This window comes from Peromyscus eremicus, chromosome 15, assembly GCF_949786415.1.
Source record: "Peromyscus eremicus chromosome 15, PerEre_H2_v1, whole genome shotgun sequence".
Taxonomy (NCBI): Eukaryota; Metazoa; Chordata; class Mammalia; order Rodentia; family Cricetidae; genus Peromyscus; species Peromyscus eremicus.
The window spans coordinates 73,212,243-73,235,937 of record NC_081431.1 but is presented as its reverse complement, the minus strand read 5'-3'; the positions used below and the strand labels follow the sequence as shown (position 1 = coordinate 73,235,937).

At 46.9% G+C, this 23,695-nt stretch overlaps 1 protein-coding gene and 1 non-coding gene across 2 annotated transcripts in view; one reads left to right on the top strand and one right to left on the bottom strand.

Annotated features, from left to right (window-relative positions):
• Clasp1 (cytoplasmic linker associated protein 1) overlaps positions 1-23,695 on the top strand; it is a 241,274-nt gene that overhangs the window by 76,345 nt on the left and 141,234 nt on the right. Inside the window, exons 3-7 of the mRNA XM_059280301.1 lie at positions 6,111-6,189; positions 8,253-8,356; positions 9,503-9,594; positions 11,629-11,704; positions 17,691-17,788. Coding sequence (XP_059136284.1) covers positions 6,111-6,189; positions 8,253-8,356; positions 9,503-9,594; positions 11,629-11,704; positions 17,691-17,788 — 449 coding nt within the window. The remainder of the gene's footprint in view (positions 1-6,110; positions 6,190-8,252; positions 8,357-9,502; positions 9,595-11,628; positions 11,705-17,690; positions 17,789-23,695) is intronic.
• Positions 5,447-5,571, bottom strand: LOC131925889 (U4atac minor spliceosomal RNA). Its single transcript, XR_009383388.1, has one exon. It is a non-coding gene; the product is annotated as a U4atac minor spliceosomal RNA (small nuclear RNA).

The window sequence follows — 23,695 nt, the reverse complement described above, 5'->3', positions numbered from 1 at the left end:
GGTCTATACAGAGGTATTGCCCTTCACCCATAGCTCCACTCCCAGCCCCTCGGACCTGCTGCCTTCTTCAGCAGCGGAGTCCTTCCATGGTCTCATCACCAGAAAGGTTGGAGAATTCTTTTTAAGCCTCATAATAGCTTTTTCCTTTAAAAAAAAAAAAAGGTTCTATTGAGATACCTAGAACTGGCCCACAGGTACTGTTCACTTGTCCTCTCCGGATGTGCAAAGCTGTCATCACAGTTCGTTTCCGGGCGTTCTCCGTCCCCATAAGATTCCTCCTGCCTGTTCGGGGTCATTCCTATTCCGAACCGCAGCCCCAGGAAACCGTTTGTCTCTTCTGTTCCTGGAAGTTTCTTGTGAGCAGATTTATCCAGTATGCAGATTTATCCTTGGCGTCTTGTTTTTTCACCGCGCCTCGTCTTTTCTAAGTGCATCTGAGGTAAGGTGTGTGTGTGTCACTGGTTTCTCTTTCGTTGTTAAAGGGTGTTTCATCGTGTGGAATACCAAGTTCTGTTCGATCTCATTTGTGCTGTAGCTCCCTAGACTAGATTACCAGTGTCTTAAATCCCGCCTCTTTCCCGCAGGTTGATGTGTGACGAGCTCTTGAACACTGTCCTGTGTCATGGCTGCCCTGTGTCCCTTCCACGGCCTGCCTCCTTTCTCCTTGCTCATTTAACTTTATTAATTAATTAGCTAATTAATCACAGACAGCAGTGCTGGGGGGTAGTGAAAGTTACCTCTAAGTAACATTTACGAAATGAAAACTTCTGGTTCTGGTTTCCATTCACATTCTTTTACATTTCTGTGTGTATATGTGTGCATGTATGTATATGAGTGTGAATGAGTGTGTGCACATATGCATATGGCAGCCAGATTAACAGCCTTGGGTATCATCCCTCAGAAGCAGGCCACCTTGTCTACCTTGTCGTCCCCCGCTCCCCCCCCTCTTTTTTTTCCGACAGGGTCTCTCACTGGGACCTGGGTCTCGCCAGTGAGGCCAGGCTGGCTGGCCAGGAAGCCCTAGTCATCTTCCTGTCTGTCTCCCCAGCACTGGGATCGCAATCTGTGCCAGCAAACTCCAGCCAGTGGGTGCGGATGAGCAAAGGCCCCTACATGTCGCCATAATTACCGTATTGGACTAGGTCGTCCCAGAATACTTCCTATTATTGATGTTGTTGTACTGGGCAGGCCTGACTTCCAGACCTAGCTCTCTAACTCTGCCCAGCACTGTGAGTTCACCTGACCCCTAGCTAGCCTTTTGAGGCCAGTGTTGCCTCCTGTGAAAAGTGCAGTGTCCTAAGTCCCTTTCTAATACTTACATCTCTGTGTAGGGGCAGCAACTGGCCATTAGCTGATAACAAGTCCCGAAACTTCTCTGGATGGTATTCCAGACAAGGATTTAATTAAGAGTCAGCCCAGTGGTGTTAGTGTGACCATGAATGTCCAGGAACTCCCTAGGTGACTGCTCTTAGGACGGCTCTGCGAAACTGGTCCTATCGTTGATTCTCGATTCTTCCAAACTTATATTGTTTTCCCTCTTGGGTTTGCACTGTGCTCTTAATCTTGGAATCGGAAGTGAGCACAGTGTAGAGTGCTAATTAATTTCTCTTTAGTTGATACCAGGCTGCAGCTGAACAATGGAAGCAACAGCTAAACAATGTGTAGATACAGCAGCACGTACTGATTCTCAAGGACAGCCGCTGTGTTCTGTGACAGTGTTACCATAGAAGGAAGAGTATCTTTATGCCTGCAGATATCCTAATAACACTGGTGCTAAGAGGGAGCAGCACACGTGTGGACATGTGATCATGTGATCCTAAGAGAAAGCAGCACACGTATGGACACGTATGTCCTAAGAGATAACAGCACACGTGTGGATACGTGTCCTAAGAGCAGCACACATGTGGACATGTGTGTCCACTTGTTTGTGTTTGGAGGACTGGGCCAGTAACATGAAAGCTAGCTGCAGTAGGATGCAGATCCACTGAGAATGGACTGTAGATCTGTTGGCTGGGGAGGTTTCCATAGCATTCTCAATGGAGACTGTATGTGTGGGCATGCCTGATGTGTCCAGGGTGACTGCCAGTGTTACCAGTCGTCATTGGTGCTGTGCTTTTAGGCAGGCTTGCCTTTTCTTTGCATTTCATGACTTTGTTTCTTTACTTTATCTGACTTGTGTGTGTGTGTGTGTGTGTGTGTGTGTGTGTGTGTGTGTCTGTGTGTCTCTGTGTGCTCGAATGCATGTGGAAGCCAGAGGTCAGATGTCTTCATCAATCATTCTCCACTTTTATTTTTATTATTATTAAGTTTAATTTACTTGTTTATTTATTTTTGAGGCAGTGTCTGTCTATGTAGTCCTGGCTGTTCTGGAATTCACTATATAGACCAAGCTGTCCTCGAACTCAGTAGAACCGCCTGCCTCTGCTGGGATTAAAGGCATGTGCCATCATGCCCTGTTTGATTTTATGTCTGGAGATGATGGCTCACTGATAATACTACTACATGGTCAGCAAGACCTGGGGATCCTCCTGTCTCTGCCTCCCTAATATGAGGATTACAGGCATATGCCACCACATCTGACTCTTCTGTGGGTTCTAGGGATGGACACTGGGTCCTCACACTTGATTGCAAGCACTTTACCAACCCTGCCCTAACACATGTTTTCCTGATGAAGAGGCGGGGTCCTTATGGGTACCTACTATGTACCAGGCATATTGATGAAGCTTGCTAGCCCTCCTGTGTGCTCTGTAGAGTGGATGTATTGTTAGGTGGTGCTTTTCAAACGTGGAGATGGGACGGTTGGCAGTCGATGGCTGAGTCTGGTGTTCCCTGTCCCCAGTGAGTCTGGGCTTAGGGAGCCCGTGTGTTTTTCCAGGACCTGGCATTATCAGGGCACCGGAGAGTCGGGCGACTTTGGAGGTCAATGTGGTGTTGGTGGGAGGTGTTGTGACTTGTCCAAGGTCGTCTTCTAGCTGGGGAGAGGTGAGCAAGCCCGAGGGCACCAGGTCAGTGTATAGAGCTGAAAACTGCCTTGACCGTCAGAAGGCTTGGGTGGTTTGTAAACCTCATGGCCTTGGATAATCTCAGTATGGGTTTGTACTGCTTTGCTTCTCCCAAAGTGCCTTAGAGAGTCGAGTGTGGTCCAGTTCACGAGTCTAGTCCTGTGAAGTTTGTGTCTCTCTGGCTTGGATTTTCTCCTATCCCAGGAGCATGGGGCCAGCTGTTTGCTGCAGCTGTATTGCTTGTGTCTGGTGGGTTACAGGTGGCATTCTCTTTTTATTCCCTCCAGATCCTGGAGTGACCCAAGGGCGTTTATGTAAAAATAGCACTGTCCCCACTGCTCTTTGGAGCTCGCTGTGTCAAGAAAGTGCCCCAGATGCTTGGGTCTTTCCTGGCCGGGGTGAATTCTGTTTGTTGTCACTCAATCTGCACGGGAACTAATGGCACCTGCTTCCGTTCCTTCTCTTCTTTAGTCAGTCCCGGTGTCCAGTAGGAGGGCGTTCTGTGCATTTGTGTTTCTCCATATATTCACCAGGCTGTGAAGTCCTCACTGAAGGGAAGCCAGGTGTGGAGCTATGTAATCATAGTGTGTAAACTATGCCCCTGTAATCCCAATACTTTTCCCTTTGGCATATCCAAATTCTCAGTGCCGCTCACTCTTGTGCTTGGGGAACATTTTTAAGTAGCTAAGGGCTTCCTTAGCACACTCGGATCCCAGCAGACCAGCCAGGAGGACTGCCAGGTGACTCATGGAGGGCATCATTGGATCCTGCATGCCAAAGGGATGATTCTCATTCTCAGTGGGACTGAGATTTTATTGTGCTGCTCAGAACAGCATACAGTTTAAATTGTATAAATTGTTTATTTTAGGAGTTTATTGTGTGTTGCAGAAAGCACAATTGTGGATAAGGAGGGTAGGAGACGAGTGTGCTGACTCATGTTAGGACTGCGTTCTATGGATAAGCCCATGAGTTGAGCGTCCACTCATCTGTTATGGTACTTGTAGAAATGATGCCACGGATGTTGACCCTGACTGCACTTTACCTCCTGTGCCTTTATGTCCAGAAATCAAATTGCTGGAGCATACCGTTAAATTATATTTGGTTTCCCGCAGACATTTCCCACACTGACACTCAGTTACACTCCATCAGTACACAGTTCTTATTCCTTTGTGCTGTTTCTTCTTCCCTCCCCTTCCCTCTCTCCCTCTTTCCTGCAGTTGCTGCCTAGACAATGTCAGCCTTGGCTGTGTCTGAGCGTCCGTCTGCTCCTCTGCTGTGCACCTGCACTTTGGAGTGCTCTAATCCATCGCCTCGTGTGCTGTATTTATTCCCTGACTCCCTCCTGTTTAATTTCCCTTGCTCTGTACAGGGCTCTTTAAATAGAGCCCATTCATTGACTCTTAACTTGGTCCATTCGTTGTTTGGTTCTTTCAAAAAACCATCTTTGGAATGCTATTTTCCTCTTCCCAGGCAAATCAAAAGGCTATAAAAAGTTATTCTTACTGTCTGGGTTCCCTTTCCCAGAAGGAGGACCACTTGCTACAAGGTTATCGTCTTCTTACCTGTGGTCAGATCAGACCTCTTTAGCTCTTCCCCAGGAAAAGTCCCCCACTCCTCTCGGGAATTCTATCCAGGACACCTGTTACATGCAGTTTCCCTCCTTTGCTGTCCCTTACCTGTGGCAATTTCTCAGACATCCTAGGTTTTGATCTTAACAGTAGCGTACTGGTCAGGTGTTTGAGTTTCTTTCCCTCATGTTTTTCTTGGGATTACTCATGGTTTATAGGCTTGGAGAGACTGTCACAGAGGTGAAGTGTATATTACATTATATTAAGTTTACATCACCAGCATGACTTAGCATTGTTCATGTGGACCTTGGTCACCTGGGTAAGGTGGTTTATCAGTTTCTATACTGTAAAGTCAACTCCCTTCCCTACTGTGCCAAACTAGGAAAACTTAAATGCCCTGGCTCAAAAATAAAATCAGTAATTTGAACTAAAAATTTTTTAAAAAAGAAAATGCTCATAAACCTATTTTAAAAGCTAGGGGCGGGGGCACACTCCCTTGTTTCCAGTAGTCAGGGAGCTGTGAGTTTGAGGCTAGCATGAGCTACACACTAAGTTCCAGGCCACTCCGGAGCTATATAGAGTGGGTCTCAACAAGTATCTAACTTATTCCAAGGCTGGTTTGGTATCTGACCTAAGTGGATCTGTTTGGAAACCGGACGTGAACTAAGATACGGAAGCCTGTGAAGTTTATAGTCACAAACTGAAGCAGTCTGTCCATAGGCTAGTGTCAAAGACAGTTCCTCGGCTCTAATGGGAAAGTTTGGGAGATGATGCAGTAATCACGGCTGCCCTCTATCGGGGCACGGAAGAAGTGCGGGAAGGGCTGCGGTGCTTAAACTGTTTTTGAACGCTCAGGCGAGGAAAAGAGGTTTTGTGGTTTCCAAAAATTGCACCAAGGTAGAGCAGGGCTCTAACCGATGCAGGTGTGTTGTCAGGCGTTAGCAGTACTGTCCTCACTATGCGTTCATTGGACAGTAGCGCAACCCCAAGAAAAGGATGGTTGCTCGCAACCACGCAAGCCCAGCAGCCAGGAAGCTCCAGGCCCGGGTAGGCTTGCGGTGATCATCGTGGGGGGCGCCTGACCCAGCCCGCGCGGTGGCCAGTATTTTCTACAAGTCCAGCTTCCGACGCCGAGTACCCTCTCTGCTTTCCTGAAACTCCCGAGGGGCTTTCAGACGCCTGCTTGGCTTTACCCAGAAGGCCGCGCGCCACACATCTGAAAATTTGCATACGTGCCTCTCTGGGCGGGACCGGAGGGAGGCTTAGTACTGCGACCCGGTTAATTTGCATGCGCAACTCTGGGGCGGGGCGGGGCGGGGCCGGGCCGTGATGGGCTCCTGTGGGTTGGGCTGCTTCTATTGCAGTGGAGTTTCGCCTCGGCGAGTTTCTGAAACCGGTTTTTCAGTGCTTAGCATCCTTTCTTGGCCAGCCAGCCCAGGCTTCCCAGTCATTAGGCGCCCCGGGCTCTGGGACCGCAGGGACCAGATATGCCGGCGCTACCTCTCTGCACCGCTGACGCCGTGCCTGTTTCCCGTTGCAGGTGGTTCTCCTGGGCATGGACATCCTGTCTGCGCTTGTGACGAGGCTGCAGGACCGGTTCAAGGCGCAAATCGGCACCGGTAAGCCGCGAACAGCAGACTCCTACTCCGGACTCACCCCACATCACTTTCCCCTCTAATCCTGAAATATTTCTTCCTGCTGTGATCTTCGCATATAAAATACTGCCAGTTGAGGACTTTATGCAAGATTAACCATCAGATTTGATGCCAGCCAGTACATGTTGTCCCCAGCCCTCCCTCTGAGAGGCAATTTTCTTTGAAAAGTCCTACAAAAAAAAGGAGCCAGTTGGCTTTTCCCACGGTTTAAAGGTCACTAAACCAAGATGTTTCATGGTGGCAATGTAAACACTAAGCAGTTCTATTTATTCTACTGTTTCTGTAGAGAATCTCTCCATTCCTCTTTCCTTTCTTCTTTCTGTTTTGTGTGGGCTCTGTGTGCCAGTCAAGGACTCTAACCACTGAGCCACAATGTTAGCTGGCATTTCCCAGTGGCGTTCATCATCAGTGTTTGTCTTTTCCTTTTCTGTAGCTTTGGGTAAGTGTGCTCACTGAGAAAGATGGTGGGACCATATAAAAGCTTACTGCTAGGAATTTGGTGTTTGAACCATTTTCCATTTCCCTCCTACATTAGCTCAATGTAGGAGAATTCTCATGGATTCTCACAAAAGGGAGGCCTAACAGGCTTGGGATAGGAATGGGTGGGCTGGGCTGGCCCATGCTGCAGTGTATAAATGTGGTGTGTGTCTTATGTGTGCTATAAGTAAAGCATATTGATCCCCTTTGCCCCTAGACAGGACCTGTTTAATGGTTTTTTGTTTTGTTTGTTTTTTGTTTTTTTTTTGTTGTTGTTGTTGCTTTTTTTTTGGTTTTTTAAAGATTTATTTATTATGTATGCAGTGTTTTGCCTTCATGTATGCTTGCAGACCACAAGAGGGCACCAGATCTCATTATGGATGGTTGTGAGCCACCATATGGTTGCTGGGAATTGAACTCAGGACCCCTGGAAGAACAGCCAGTGCTCTTAACCGCTGAGCCATCTCTCCAGCCCCTGTTTTTTTTTTTTGTTTTGTTTTGTTTTGTTTTGTTTTAACTTTTAAAATTTTTATTTTATGTGCATTGGTGTTTTGCCTGCATGTATGTCTGTGTGAGGGTGTCAGATCATCTGGAACTGGAGTTACAGACAGTTATAAGCTGCCATGCGGGTGCTGGGAATTGAACCCGGGTCCTCTGAAAGAGCATCCAATGCTCCTAACCACTGAACCATCTCTCTAGCCCCGTTTAATGTTTTTATTAGCACATGTTAATTATATAGCATTGCATTTTACACATTAATGTATTTTGATCATATCCCCACTCTTACCGTTACCTTCTGTCCGTCCCCCCCTTCCTGCTGATGTCTTTCCTTTCCTACCCAATCCCTCTTCTGATTTCATGTTTTTTTGTTTTGTTTTTTTTCTCCCATGACCGCTGAATTTGATTAGGGCTGCTTACACAAGTGTAGGTGAAGGGTTGTTTTAGGGTAATGGGCCTTTATCCGCAGTGTAACCACTGATGAAAACGTCTCCCTCTTCCATCAACAATTAACTCAGGGAAAGAGAGGTCCTTGAGAGTCCTCCTACTTTAAGTTCCTTCTTTCCCTCCCTCCCTCCTTCCCTCCCTCCTTCCACACTGGGTGCCATATAGCCTTGGCTGGCCTTGAACCTTCCACACAGCAAAGGATGACCTTATGACCTGATCCTCCTTCCTCCATGGCCCAAGTGCTAAGATTTTAGGCATGTAGTACTTACCCAGCTCTTTCCTTCCTTCAGGTTTCTTTTGGGTCACCCTTGCTTGCCAGGGCCTCTATTTAATATTTTGTTGGGTTCCACATATGTTGAGACTGGCTGGAGGGAAGCTGGGGTAGAGACAGTCTGCCCAAGTACGAGGTTCTGCCAATGTCTGTGGTTACGGAATGCACTTCAGCAAGGAGAGTGGTCTGACCAAGGATGGGTGGCTTTGGAATGGCTACCCATGGAATAGGCTTTTAGAATTCCTTAATTAGGCCAGCTTCTTGCAGATGAGCAGTGGCTGAGCTCAGATCCCTAGATCTGTTTTCATTTAATCGTTTCCATTTTGGTTTCCAGTGTTGCCAAGTCTAATAGACAGACTGGGAGATGCTAAGGACTCCGTGAGGGAGCAAGACCAGACCCTGCTGCTAAAGATCATGGATCAAGCTGCTAACCCCCAGGTAGGACAAGAGAAGCATGCCTGTGTGCACAAACAGTGTTCATGCAACTCCCTGGGCTTATTTCTTTTAAGCTGATGGGTTAGAGATGGTCTTAGTTAGGTTTTCTGTTGCTTCAACAAAACGCCATGACCAAAAAGCAAGTTGGGGAGGAAAGGGTTTATTCAGCTTACACTTCCACAGTACTGTTCATCATTGAAGGAAGTCAGGACAGGAACTCAAGCAGGCAGGATCCTGGAGGCAGGAGATGATGCAGAGGCCATGGAGGGGTGCTGCTTACTGGCTTGCTTGTCACAGCTTACTCAGTCTGCTTTCTTATAGAATCTAGGACCACCAGTCCAGGGATGGCCCCACCCACAATGGGCGGGGTCCGCCCCATCAATAACTAATTAAGTAAATGCCTTGTAGCTGGATCTTAGGGAGGCATTTTCTCAACTGAGGCTCTTTCCTCTCTGATGACTCTAGCTTGTGTAAATTTAACATAAAACTAGCCAGTATAGCGATAAACATTCTTATGGCCCACAGTCCCTCCTCATATGAGAGATTTAAATATATAACTAGAAAATGTATCATTTGAATAAATTAGTGGGCTGGACATTGGTATTGAGTGTTTGATTAATCTATTAACGCCTTTTAGCTCATTTATGGGACTGGCTCTCCCTTTCTCCGGAAAGGGGCAGCTGGTGGTATCTGAGGAGCCAGTAGGCCTGGCGGTGGCCTGGTCCCTGTATGACACTTAGAGGCTTGCTAGAGTGGATGGACCCAGCCCTGTCTCCCAGGGTCCCACGGATCATTGTTGGGGGATGCAGCAAGACAGCCAGCAGCGGTGTCCCAGGGGAGTGTTGGGTGAGCCTGGGTGAGGAGAGCTATTCCAGACAGAAAGCCGTGTATGCCTGCTGTCATTTGGGCTGTCCTGTTCTCAGTCACAAAAAGGGGTAGTTACACCTCCTCAGGAGTGTGGGGAGAATCCAGTAGTGTTACATAAGGGCAGGTGTTTGATAAAATAGTTCCTTGTCCTGCTTGAGTGTGACTGTGAACGAACCCTGGGGGCTGATGGGAACGGGGCCAGTTTGGTTCCTGTGAAGAGGCTCTTATTCTGTGAAGGGCTGCGGAATTCTTACCCTCTGACTTGTTCCTTGTCACCTGCAGTACGTGTGGGACAGAATGCTCGGAGGCTTCAAACACAAGAACTTCCGCACGAGAGAGGGCATCTGCCTCTGCCTTATTGCAACACTCAATGCGTAAGTCCGAGGGGACCTGCAGACTGTGCGTGGCTCACGCTTTTTGTTGTTGTTGTTGTTTTATTTTGTTTTGTTTTGAGACAGGGTTTCTCTATGTAACAGCTCTATAGCTCTGGCTGTCCTGGAACTTGCTATGTAGACCAGGCTGGCCTCACACTCACAGAGAGCCACCTGCCTCTGCCTCCCGAGTGCTGGGATTAAAGGCATAGGCCACTACCACCCCAGCTTTTTTTTTTTTTAAGATAGGGTCTCATGTAGTCCTCTGGTCTTGAACTTACTTTGTAATTGAGTATGTCTTGAACTTCTGATCCTCCTGCCTCCACTCTTTAAGAGCTGGGATAATTGGCACAGGCCAACATGTGTCCTGTTTATTTGGCTCTAGGGCTCCTAGAAATGTCAAATATAATCTGAATCCAGCCCCTTGGCTAAAGCTTTAAAAACAAAACAGAACAAAAGCCGCCACCACTGCCCTTTATTCTGAAGTAATTAGATCTACAGGTAGTTGTAAAGAAATGAACTGGGAAGGAGCGCGGTCCCTCTCCCTGACCAGTGTAGGACTTCACGTAGGATGGTGTGGCCTTCAGGACCCTGCAGGAGGTACGGGTGCTGCTCCCAGAGCTTGCCCAAGTTGCCACAGCTGCACACAGGCCTTGTGTGTGTGTATGAAGCTCCCACCCACTGTCCTCCTGCCACGCATTTTATAGCCTGTGGCAGCCACTAATCTGGACTCTGTCTCTATGATCTTGCCACTTCAAACTGTTGCTCAAGTGGTGTCAAGCCTGTGTACCTCCCAGGGTTGCCGTCTAGATTTCCACTTAGTTAAATTCCCAGAGCTTGCACTGTGTGCCACTGATGGTGATAGTCAGTTTGTTTCACTGCTGAGTGCAATCCTTTGGAATAGAACCTATGCTGGAGTATAGATTATATGGTATAGCATATATACTGTAGATGTAGTCCAGTTTATTTAGTCATTCATCCATTGAGGAAAATGTGGGTGACTTCAAGTTTGGGCCTCCCGGGAGGAAAATTGCTGGGGTATGTATGCAAATTTCTGCACAAGTGTGAATTTTCAGTTCCCTTCAGTAAGAGTACAGTGGAGGGGCTCTTTTCATTGTTTGTTCATTTATTATCCTTGGGAGTTTTGCCTGCATGTCCTCCTGTGCACCACGTGAGTGCCTGGTGCCCTTGGAAGCTAGAAGAGGGTGTCAGATCCCCTGGAACTGGAGTAGAGATGATTGTGAGCCGCCATGTGGGTGCTGGTATAGAATCCCTGCTTTCTGGAAGAGGAGCCAGGGCTTTTAACCACTGATCCACCCCTGCACTCCCCACCCCATTTCTAGTTTGTAAAAGAAACTGCCGACGTAATTTCCGGAGTTGTCTGTGCTGTTTTATGCAGCGTTCACAAAGGATGTCCGTGGCTTCAGCACTGCAGTGGTGGGAAGGCTGGGGAGATGTTGAGGTGATTAGGAGTACTTGCCTCTCTTCCAGAGGACCTGAGTTGGGTTCCCCGAGCCCACGTCAGGTGGCTCACAACTGCCTTAAATTTCATTTCAGGGGATATGACATCCTCTTCTGGCTTGCACACAGACAGACATGCGCACAAATAAAAGCAGAAATAAACCCCAAAGAAAAGTGACAGGCTTGGGTTCCCCAGTAGAGCAGTGTGTGTTCAGGTGCCTGCAGCCATCTTGTCAGCGGCAACATTAGCAGAATGTCTGAAGCCGCTCCAGAGGTGACCCTGAAGAGTTTGGTTGGGGCCTCGGAGTTTGGCAGGACAGGAAGTGTGGCCTGACACAGCAGAGCGAGGGTCTGAGGCAAGAGGGACAGCAAGGCGCAGGCCCTGTTGTAGTCTTCGGGCCAGGTCATAGAGGGGCCTGAGCCCAGCAAATGGGCTCTGGAATGCTTTGAAGCCACTGTGAGTAGATGGAGGGAACCTCGGTTTAAGGGGCTAATGCTGGGTGGGGGTGGAGAAGGGCAGATGTGGGCGCCGGCCTCTTTCTGCCCCTTGTTCTCACTCATGCCTTTCATTTCCAGCTCTGGGGCCCAGACGCTAACACTAAGCAAGATTGTGCCACATATATGTAACTTACTGGGAGATCCCAACAGCCAGGTGAGTGGACAGACCGCAGCCTGGGAAAATGCATTCTGGTGTTCTGTGCGTGCTGTGTGCGTCAGGTGGGCGGGCGGACTTACCTCTGGGGAGCTCTGACTCAGATTTAAGAGATTAGCTATTCACTAGCATTTATAAACTATTGCAGCAAATGAGTGGCCGTTCTACCCTCTGCTGTATGTTGGGCTGAGAAATCACAGTGATTTTTGTGTACCAAATCCTACTTTATAGTCTATCAGTTATAAACGGCCACAGGGGCTGGAGAGATGGCTAAGAGTGTTGGTTGTTCTTGCAGAAGACTGGGTTCAATTCCCAGTACCCTCATGGTGGTTCATAACCATCTGTAACACTGTGGTGCACAGATACACATGCCAACAGACACTCATACACATAAAATCAAATCTCAAAAATTAAAAGAAGCCTAAAATGGCCACAGCAGTTCTTCAGGAAGATTTCAGTGCTTTTGCCTTGACCTCTCACCCTCAGGCCTTCGGCCTTGTTTCTGCGTCTTTTGTTTCCTGCAGAAGAAGTCCCATGTGGAATGTCAGTGCCACTACATGGTACCTACTTGAGGTTATTATCTCTTATTAAGCTGCTTACAGGCCAGTGATGGGGTGTTCATGGTGGACCTGTGGGTGGCCTTGGATCTGCACCAGAATAGTGTCCACTGAGTGCACTTTGTGAGACGGAGCAGGCCAGACACACCATTTAGTGTGACAGCACTTACAACTTAACGACCTGCTGTCTGGTTTGTGGAGAAGTCCAAACATCTACCCCAACAAGGCAGGCTCACAGAATAAGACAAGCTCCCAGGACTAGGCAGCCTCCCAGGGAAGGCGGGCTCCCAGGGAAGGCGGGCACACAGGACTAGGTGGGGTAGATGCTAGGGGAAACTCAATTAGCGAGCGTATAGCACACGGTGTATTTCTGTAACTGGTGCGAACATCATCCTCCAGATGTAGGAGAGACACTCACTGACCCCACAGTGTGATAGCTGGCAGGACTCTTCAGGGCATCATCCTTCCTCACAGCAGAGGTGACCTCGCTGTGCGTTAGTACTAGATGGTGTTTAAAGTGGCGATGCGGAAGGACCACCTCACCAGCCCAGGACCCTCTGCTGTGTGCTGTGGGAGTAACATCAGTATTGCCCTGCTCAGAAGCTCACATCCCAAAGTAGAAATCTGAAAGTGATATTCTTGTTCCCTTTAAAGCTATTCAGATGAATCTCAGAGTTCTTCTTGTTCTTCCCAGGTTTTCACTTCTGAAGTTGTCCACCAGGGGAACCTCCATTAGCAAGCACATAGTATACAGCACCTAGAACTGCCTGAACTATGGGACAGTTGGGGGCCGTCTGTTCTTACATAGCACTGCTCCCTGATTCCACTTCCCTTGTTCAAGTCCAGAGTGGAAGTTAATGTGTGAGATGTCTCTAGGGTTTTGGGATGTTCCCCTTATTCGGGAGTAACTAGGGTTAAATATCACATGTCAGCACAATCCCATATTCTGAACACATTAGTTCAGTTGTTTTTGTATTTGATATTAGAGATAGCATTGAGTATCAATTTGAAGAGAATATATCAAACTTTGAGCTCTCTAGGTCAACCCAGAAAGCCTAGAGGGCAGACATGTCCTGGCCATGCATGGCTGACCCTGGTGTTCCTCTTGCTCTTGAGCCTGCCTCCCTGTTAGGGCAGTAGTGTGGGTTTGCTTTTGAGTCTTCCTTCACGTGCTTGGGAGGGTGATTGTTCTTAGTCCCTGGTGTCACTGTTGGACACAACTTAGTAAGAGTCTCCTTAGCCTGAGGTGGACACTGTCATTTGCAGAGATCCCACACCTGCCACATCCAGTGGGTTTTTGAGAAACCCTTAGCTGTATTGTTTTATTTATTAGGTTTTCAGGACAGGGTTTCTCTGAGTGGCCCTGGCTGTCCTGGAACTCACTCTGTAGACCAGACTGGCCTTGAACTCAGAGATCCGCCTGCCTCTGCCTCCTGAGTGCTGGGATTAAAGGCGTGCACCACCGCCGCCGCCTGGCCAGCTGTATTGTTTTAAATAAGTGAAAATGATTTATTGTACTGGCATCTTAGAGTGTCTTCACAATGTTGGTATGGATATACTTTGCATATACCAAATCTTGGGAGTCCTGGTTAGACAACACACATACATTCATGTGCCGAAAGACAGTGTTCATTATCCAAAGTCAGGCACCCCGGGTTGATTTTCAGTAGTAGTAGCAGTGCAGCCTAAATGTGAAAGGCAGGCCTTTGAGCGGGACTGTGTCTAACTGCTCTCTATATAACTGTTATCAAGACTGTATAAATTAAAAGAAAAAAAAAGCTAGGAGAAAAAAACTACAGTGGCATATTCCCTGAGTCTCGGCACTTGTGAGGCAGAGGTAGGTGGACCTCAGAGTTTAAGGCCAGCCTGATGTCCATGTGAGTTCCAGGTCAGCCAGGACTGCATAGTGAGACTCTATCTCAAAAATAGAAATTAGGAACACTTACTGCTCTTGCAGAGAACCTGAGTTCGGTTCCCAGCACTCACATGGCAGCTCACAACTGTCCATAACTTTAGTTCTGGCACACACAAAATGCACACATACACACACACACACACACACACACACACACACACATATACACACATACACATGTACATACACATATACATGCAAGGCAAAACACAAATACACGTAAACTTTAAAAATTAATAAAAATAAAACGAGTGAAACAATTTTTTAATCAAATGGAAAATATGAAATTGTATCAACAAACTATATCTCAAATTTCTGCCCAGAATCTGGTAGGCACTTGTACTATATGGCCCCCAGGCATGGCCTGTTACAGTGTTTTGATCCATAGGCCTTTAATAAGAAAATCCTTATTCCTTTTTTATGTTTTTGTTTATTTCCATTTCCCATCTTGTGAAAAATAAGGCCGGTACTTCAGGGTGACTTTTAGTTCCCTGTAGTAGACAGGATTTATTGGCTTGAGATTCGCTACTAAACACTAAAAACAATCCCCACAGCTACATCTGACTTCAGATTCCTTTTCTTTCTTTGGCAGAGCTAGAGATTAAGGCTGAGGCCACGTGTGTGTAATGAACCCCCCCCCCCAGCTCTAGCCCTGCCCCCACATCTGCCTTTGGAGTGATCTCTGCACGTAAAACACCCTGCACTTGGCATGCACACTGCACCTACAGGAATATATGCACCACCTTGCCTCACTAATGCCAGTCACCTCAGCCATCCACTGTTCCACCGTCAAGCTCCAAGCCCAAAACTTTATGAAAAGATTAACTTTTATTTTCATTTATGTGTGTGCACATGTGAGTACGGGTGCCTGAGGAGTCCAAATAAGGCTGTTGGATCATATGATGCTGGGATTACAGGCAGTTGTAAGCTGCCTGACATGGGTGTTGGGATCTGAACTCAGGTCCTCTCTAAGAGCAGTACAGATTCTCAGCCATCTCTCCAGCCCCAGCTCCAAATCTTCATTAGAGGCCCTGTCCCTGCCTTGGGGCTTAGGGATTCAGCATTTGAGTATTGGTGGCTGTAGCATGAGATTTAAGAGAAGATGAATGAGCTGTGATTTATTACAAGAAGAGGTTTATACAGATCATGACCTGTCGTGCGACACCAGGTCACATAGGGTCGGGGCTGGCGCCCATGTCCCTCCCTCCTTTATGGTACTGCCAGCCCCCCAGTATGACACAAGTATGCAAGCCTGGCCTTTAGCTTAGACTCTTTCTCAACTAGCTCTTACAACTTAATTAACCTGCTTTTATTAATCTACATTTTTCCACATGGTTCAGTACCTCTCCTCTGTACCATATGTCCGACTTGTTCCATGTCTCATTGGCATCTCCACGTTCCGAGATTTATCTCTTCTTCTCTCTACCTGGAAATCCCATCTGTCCTCTCCTGCCTAGCTATTGGCCATTCAGCTCTTTATTAAACCAGTCACAGTGACATATCTTCACACAGTGTAAACAAATATCCCACAACACCTTCATACTTTGGTTGCATTGCTACAGAACAAATCTAAAACTCAGTTGCATCCCTGTCACTTCCTGCCTGGCCCTTATGCCATTCTGTATTGAAATTTATTGTTTTCTTTTTGTTTGCAAAATTGTAAACTCACAGAAAAGCCAGAAGAACAGTCAAGTGAGCACTTGGGTCTGTCAGGTAGCCCTGGCAGATTTATTTTACGCCTGCTTGTGCGTCACATACTTGAAGATGTGTATTTGTTCTCTGAACCTTTTGGAAATAACACTCAGATGTAATATTTTTACTCCAGAAAGTTCAGTGTTTCATATAACAACAAAAGTATTTTCTCATATAACCACATGTTTTTAAAAAATAAACATATGTATCTGTAAAGAGCTCATTTGTGGGGGTCAAAGGGCACCTTGTGGAGGCAGTTCTTTCCTTCTGCTTGGGATCTGGGGATCAAAGTCAGGCTGTCAGGCGTGGTTGGTAGCAAGCCACTCTCCCCGCTGAGCAGTCTCAATGACCTCACGTGCCATTTTTATACTATAGAAATTTAGCATCAGTACATTGATATTTAATGTGTACTCCATGAATTTTCTCCAAGAAAACACATCCATCCCGTCCCTTCCTCCTTATTTCACTCCTGTGTAGTAGATCCTTGTGTCTGGGCAGATGATGCACTTGTAGTTCGTGAGGGCCCAAGTGCCTCCTGCCTTTGAGCAGCAGGGTCTTATTTGGATCCTGACCATCTGCCGCACTTCTGAACCTGGCAAAATCTGACTCTTCTGAACACTGACGTGATTCCTCCCTCCCTCCTCCCCACCTTCTCTCTCTCTTTGTAGGTGCATGTGCGTGTGTGAGCATGCATGCACACATGCCTGTGTGTACGCATATGCCCATGGAGGCCAGAGGACAACTTAGATATCATTCTTCAGGCACTGTCCAACTTATTTTTTGAGATAGTCTCTCTACCCTAGAATTCAGTATGTGGGCTCTGCTTGATGGTCGTTGAACCCCAGGATCCATCTGTCCCTGCTTTCCCGGTGCTGGGAGTATAAAGATGTGCCCACCTGGCTTTTTTTTCACATGGGTTCTAGGGATCACCGGGGTCCTTGTGCCTACGCAGCCAGCACTTTACCCAACAGCCCTGTTCCTCCCTCTCTGCTGTGATCTTTGGTTTTGGACAGTGTTGACCACATCCTGCCTTCTGTTAAAAGTGGCATTTGTGTGCAGTGTTTCTTTGTTTTAGCATTGTAAATTCCTTGAATGTAGGGCCCTTGTAGCAGGTTACTGCTCCTTTTTGTTTCTTGTTTTAATCTCCTTACACATGAAGCTGATGCTTTACATAATGTACTTATATAATATCTTAGTTACTAGAGACACCATGACCAAAGCCACTTATAAAAGAAAGAGTTTGTATAGGGATTACAGGTTCAGAAGGTTAGAGTCCATGACCGTCATGGTGGGGAGCTTGGCAGCAGGCAGGCAGGCATGGCGTTAGAGCTGAAAGCTCACATATTGTTTCACAAGCACGAGGCAGAGAGAGCTAACTGGGACTGGACACCTCCTCCAACAAGGCCACACCTCTTCATTCTTCCCAAACAGTTCCACCAACTGGGGGCCATTCTCATTCAAACCATTACATATCTGATGCCTTCCTTGTAGCGTAGTTCATTGTTTTTTTTTTTTTTTTTTTTTTTTTTTTCATTTTGAAAATTCTGGTTTCCTGATCTTAAAGAATGGGGAGAACTTGGGGGTCTGTTTAAAAAGCTGAAGACTTTTTCTACAATTTGGATTTTCTATGATTTGGGATTGTTTTATGGGAGTGGAAACACCCACATGTGCCGTTTACATAGTCTGGCATGTACGAGGATTGTGTGCATGGTTGTGCTGGTAGGCTGGTGATAAACTGGGGTGGCATATAGACTGTTAGATTCTGTCTGATCGAGCTGGGGAGTGACATGAAGACCTGTAAGACCTCTTCTCTTCTGTCTAGGTTAGAGATGCAGCAATAAACAGCCTGGTGGAGATTTACAGACATGTAGGCGAACGTGTGAGGGCAGACCTCAGTAAGAAAGGGCTGCCACAGTCCCGGTGAGTGCTCACTTTCTCCTTTTTCCACTTAAAATTTTATGTATGTATTTGTGTCTGTGTATGGGGTCCTTGGGCCGTGTCGTGTGTGGAGGTCAGAGGGCAGCTTACAGGAACTAGTTCTCTCCTCGTGAGCACTGGGGCTTGACTCACGTCAGACTCGGCAGCAAGTGCCTTTACCTGCTGCCCCTTACAAATACGTTGTACGCATTTATTGATTCTGTAAATGTTTGTGGGTCCTTTTCCTCCACCCCCTCCCCTGCTCCTTTTCAGGTTTCATCTAGGTTCATGCTCCTGTCTTTGATGTGGTAATTTTATTCAAAGAATGCATGGTTGTGAGGCTGGTGGCTAGATGTCCTCTCCACACCAGACGTCAGTGGGAGCCTTTTATCTTATTCCCTCAAAAATAAGACTTGGGGGGCCGGGGAGACGACTCAGTAACGTGCTTGCCTTGTGAGCATGGGTGCCTAGGTTTGAGCCTCAAAAGTCACTTTAAAAAGTTGCCTGTGGTGGCACGGGAGGTGGAGACTAGAAGATCACTAGGGCTCCCTTCTCAGCCAGCCCAGCTGAACTGAAGAGCTCTAGGCCGTTGTGACTCTGTCTCAGAAAGGAAAGCGGTTGGCCCCCAAGGTTGGTCTCAGACTTTCACAGCTCCCTCCACGCACCCCCTCACCTACCTCAGATACTCATGCCGACATCTGGCCTCATCCATACCTAAGTTACAGAACACTGTGACCAAGGCAACTTATAAAAGAAAGCATTTCATCGGGGCTCGTGGTTCTAGGAGGTTAGAGTTCGTGATCATCACGTTGAGGAGCGTAGCAGCAGGCAGGTAGGCATGGCGCTGGAGTAGTAGTTGAGGGCTTACATCTGATCCACACCAGGCAGGCAGCACGCACATGCACGCGGCATGGAGTGAGTCTTTGGAAAGGTCCAAGCCCACCCCCAGTGACACACATCCTCCAAGGCCACACTTTCTAATCCTTTCCAGACAACTGGGGACCAAGCATTCAAATATGTGAGCCCCTAGAGGCCATTCTCATTCAAACCACCACTTCCGTTCTGGGCCCCTGTAGGTGTGGAGCCATATCATAATGCAAAATGCGTTTAGTCCAACTTCAGACAGCCACATAGTCTGTCACAGGCTCAGTGCGGTTTAAAAGTCCAAAGTCTTTTCTAAGACTCAGACAATCTCTGAATTGTAAACCCCTGGAAAACCGAAACGCTGCTTAGATGCTTCTGTCATGTGATGGCCCAGAATATGCATTAACATTCCAGAAGAGAGGAAGGGGGCAAATGAGGAAGTGCTGGTCCAAAGCAAGACAGAAAACCAGGAGAGTAAGCTCTGGTTCCTGTAGGCTTACTTCTAGTGTCAAAAGGCTTAGATGTCTCTTCCCTTCCAGCTTGTCTGACTGCAACACACTTCTCTCTCCTGGGCTGGTTCCACTCCCTGTTAGCAGCTCTCCTTGGCAGATACCACCTGGCTCTGGCATCTCCAACATCTTCAGGTCTCCAACGTGATCCGTGCTTCACTTTCACAGAGTCATACAGTTACCTCTCTAGGCCTCCATGTGGGGACTGTACTGCCACAGGCCTGGTCTCAGCGGCTTTCCTCAATCACAGAGGAAGACTCCATAACTCCTTCATGACTCTTAACACCAGATCCATGTGCCAAAGCTGCGGAAGTTCCGCTGCCTTCCTGGGATGGAACCTGCCCCCATCCTTGAATTACATTTGCATAAACCTTTGATTTGTTGTTGCTCTTCAGGAATAGGTCATTCTTTAGGCCCTTTCCTCCACAGTTAGCTAGATGGGAGTTTCACCTTGAGAATTTCATTCTCTTTATTTTATTTCTTTTCACCTCTTTTGGCATCAACCAAGGCTTTAACATTAAATTTCCCAGTGCTCTTTTTCTCTTCAAACGTGTGTTTTGTATTTTCTTTTTGGTCCACTTGGTCTTTTTCATTGTAGATCTGCAGAAGAGTGGTTACTAATAGCTATACAACAGAGTCAACATGAGGCTGTCTTGACATCTCCTCTGCCAACAAAATTAATCCAGAACTCTTCAGTTAAGCCTCAGGCAGATTTTTAGGACAGGGGCAAAAAGCACATTCTTTGCCAAAATATCAGGAGAATTGTGTCTAGTTAACATTCTTCTATGAAACGTCTTCGTGAGCAGGCCTCCATCATCCACATTTCAGGAGCCAGGCCCCCACAGTCCACATTTCAGGAGCCAGGCCCCCACAGTCCACATTTCAGGAGCCAGGCCCCCACAGTCTACATTTCAGGAGCCAGGCCCCCACAGTCCACGTTGCTGTCAGCACTACTGTCTTCCGAGCTCTTACTAGAGTGACCCACTAAGCTCTGCTTACAGCATTCAACCACTTTCCTAGTCCAAAGTCTTCCACATCCCCTGCTCCCCTCCCCCCAGAAAATACCCAAACCCAGCGTGGTCAGGCCTGTCACAGCACTGGCCCACTCCCTGGTACCAACGTCTGTGTTAGTTACTTTTCTGTTGCTGTGACAAAACACCATGAGTGCCTTAGAGTTTCTACCACTGTGAAGAGACACCGTGACCACGGCAGCTCTTACAAAAGAAAACATTTACCCGGGGCTGGCTTACAGTTCAGAGATTTAGTTCATTATCATCATGGCAAGAAGCATGGTGGCATGCAGGCAGACGTGGTGCTGGAGAAGGAACTGAGGGTTCTACATCTGGATCAGCAGGCAGCAGGAAGAGAGAGTGCCACTGGGCCTGACTTGAGCAGCCTACCCCCAGTGATACACTGTTTCTATCAAGGCTGCACCTATTCCAACAAGGCTAACTCCTTTGTAAGGTGCTGTTTTCCCATAAGCCTATGGGTGCCATTTTCATTCAAACCACCACAATGAGCAAAGCATCTTACGCAAGAAAGCATTTAATTGGGGCTTGTGGGTCCAGAGGGTTACTTGGATGACCATCATAGGCGGGGGACCGCGGCAGCAGGCAGGAAGGCGTGGAGCTGGAGCAGTAGCAGAGAGCTTACATTTGCAGACAGCTAACTGGGAATGGCAGGGGCTTTTGAAATCTCAAGTCACCTCCAGTGACACACCACCTCAAGGCCACACCTTCTAATCCAGTGATTCTCAACCTGTCTGGTGCAACCCTTTTGAGGGTCAAATGACCCTTTCACAGGGGTCACCTAAGACCTTCAGAAGACACAACTATTTACATTACAATTCATAACAGAAGCAAAATTAGTTATGAAGTAGCAATGAAAATAATTTTGTGGTTGGGGGTTTATTTTATGGTTCCAGAGCAGGAGGAACTATATTAAAGGGTTGTAGCATTAGGAGGCTTGAGAACCACTGTTGTAATCCTTTCCAAACACTTCCACTAACTAGAGACCAAGATTTCAACTATGAGCCTATAGGGGCAATTCTTATTCAGAACACTACAATGTCCCACATCTTTCAAAGGTGTTGGTATTGAGACAGTCAGCACTCATCATTTTGTGGTCCTCTATCTTGTGTACACCCAGCACCTAATGCAGCAGGTACTTACACATTTGGTTTAGTGAAGGAAGCCGTTCTAATACACACCTCCATATAAGTAGTGGAGACCCTGGGGATACATCTTCAAGTTAGTGTTCTGTTGAGCAGTGTCACTTTCAGTGGAAACAGCCCCTCACTAGGCCCGAGAACACTTGAGCTAGAAATGGCTCATTAGAGATAGAATTAAAAAATAGAGTGTAACAGCAGACTTTCTATATCTTTGACAATCCTATAGGGGCACAACTCCCCAAGCCTGTCTCTATGTCCCTAGAAACCACAGGGGCCCAGAGACTCAAACTGACTTTTGAGAGGTCACACAGTAATGAGTCAGAGCCAAGACTCATTTCTTTGGACTTGGCTTTTTCATTTTCTCTGCTCTGTTTCATGGAAGAGTTTCTGGAGTCCTGGTCGCTGGGGATGTGGCATGGTGTGTTGAAATAGAGCATAGGAGTCATTTGCCGTGGTGTGTCAGGTCATGTGACCTTGATGCAGGTCTGCTTCGAACAGTGGGTGGAGCCTGACTCCAGGACCCTGTGATGCACATGAGATAATCAGATGGGAATAAAAGTGCTTTAATTTTTAAATTACATTTATTTTATGTCTTTGATGGTGGGTGTACCATGGCACCCATATAGAGATCAGAGGACAACTCTTGACTGTGTCCTTCTACTTTATGTGGATTCTGGGAATCAAGCTGAGGCTGTGGCTGATGGCTTAAACTGTGATTGTGATGTGCATGTGTGTATGTATGGGTTCATATGTGTGTGTTTGTACATGTATGGGCTCGTGTGTGAGTACATGTGCACATATACACATTGTCTTAGTCACTCTTGCTATTGCTGTGATGAAACACCATAAACAAAGCACCTTGAGGGAGGAAAGGGTTTATTCAGCTTACACTTCCTCATCACCGTCCATCATCGAAGGAAGTCAGGACAAGAACTCAGACAGGGCAGGAACGTGGAGGAGTGCTGTTTACTGGTTTGCTCATCATGGCTTGCTCAGCCTGCTTTCTTATAGAACTCAGGACCACCAGCCCAGGGATGGAACCGCTCACCATGGGCTGGGCCCCCTCCCATTGATCACTAATTAAGAAAATGCCTTACAGCTGGATTTTATGGAGGCATTGTCTTAATTGAGGCTCCCTCCTTTCAGATGACTCTAGCTTGTGTCAAGTTGGCATAAAACCAGCTAGCGTCCATATGAAGGCCCAAGGTTGCTGTCAGTAACCATCCTCAGTCACTTTTCCGCCTTATTTATTGCGGTAAGGTTCCCACTCAAACTCAGAGCTTGCTCTAGGGATCCCTTGTCTCAGCTTTCTGAGACCAGATTTACAGGAGGGCCATCTCATCTATGCAGCATGTACATGAGTTCCGGGGATCTGAACTCCGGTCCTTGTGCTCAGGGGACAAACACTTTAGCCACTGATCCATCTCCTCAGTCCTTGGTACAAGTTTTAAACTTTGATTTTCCTTTAGTCTCTTCCTTCAGGTTGGGATTTTTTTTTTTTTGTGTGTGTGTGTGTGTGTGTGTGTGTGTGTGTATTTATATATGTCTGTCTGTCTGTCTGTCTGTATGTATTTGAGACAAGGTCTCACTGTGCTGCCCTGGCTAGCCTGGAGTTTATCATGTAGACTAGGCTGTCCTCTGCTTCTGTAGTGAGTACTGAGATTAAAGGCCTGCACCACCGAGGTTTTCTCAAAAATCTTCTTTTCTTTAAACACACACGCACACGCACACGCACACATGCACACTTATTTACTTGTGTGTATGAGAGAGAAAGTGAGGGATGGCAGAGCTAGATGGTAGATAGTTGTAGAAGATGTGCACACACACACACACACACACACACACACACACACACACACAGAGCATGCATGTGGTACGCAGAGGACAGACTGTGGGAGGTGGTTCTCGTCTTACACCTTATGGGTTCTGGCGGTCAGACTCAGGTTGTCAGACTTGGCAGCAGGCACTGTTACCGCCTGAGCATCTTACTGGCCCCAACTCGTGTATTTTGGTCCCTCTCTATGTTAGAAACTTTGGTACCCTTATTCAGGAGGGGAGACTTAAGCTGAGCAAGAGAAGCTCTTACTGTTTGGATGAAGTTTGTTGACTGAGATTCTCAGGATTTGTTTCTTAGGGATGACTTCAAATTTATATTTTACATTATTAAAAAATTCTAGCAAAGATTTAAATATAAATCTTACAGCACAATCAACTATTTGGGTTGAATTTAATGTAAATATTCAGATTCAGAAAAACTAGAGCAAAATGGTAGTGGTGATTTGTCAAACTAGTAAAGAAATTAATTTCTTTTTTGAGGGTAGTGGGAGTTTTATTCAAGGCTACATGGATGCTAATCTGTACTTTACC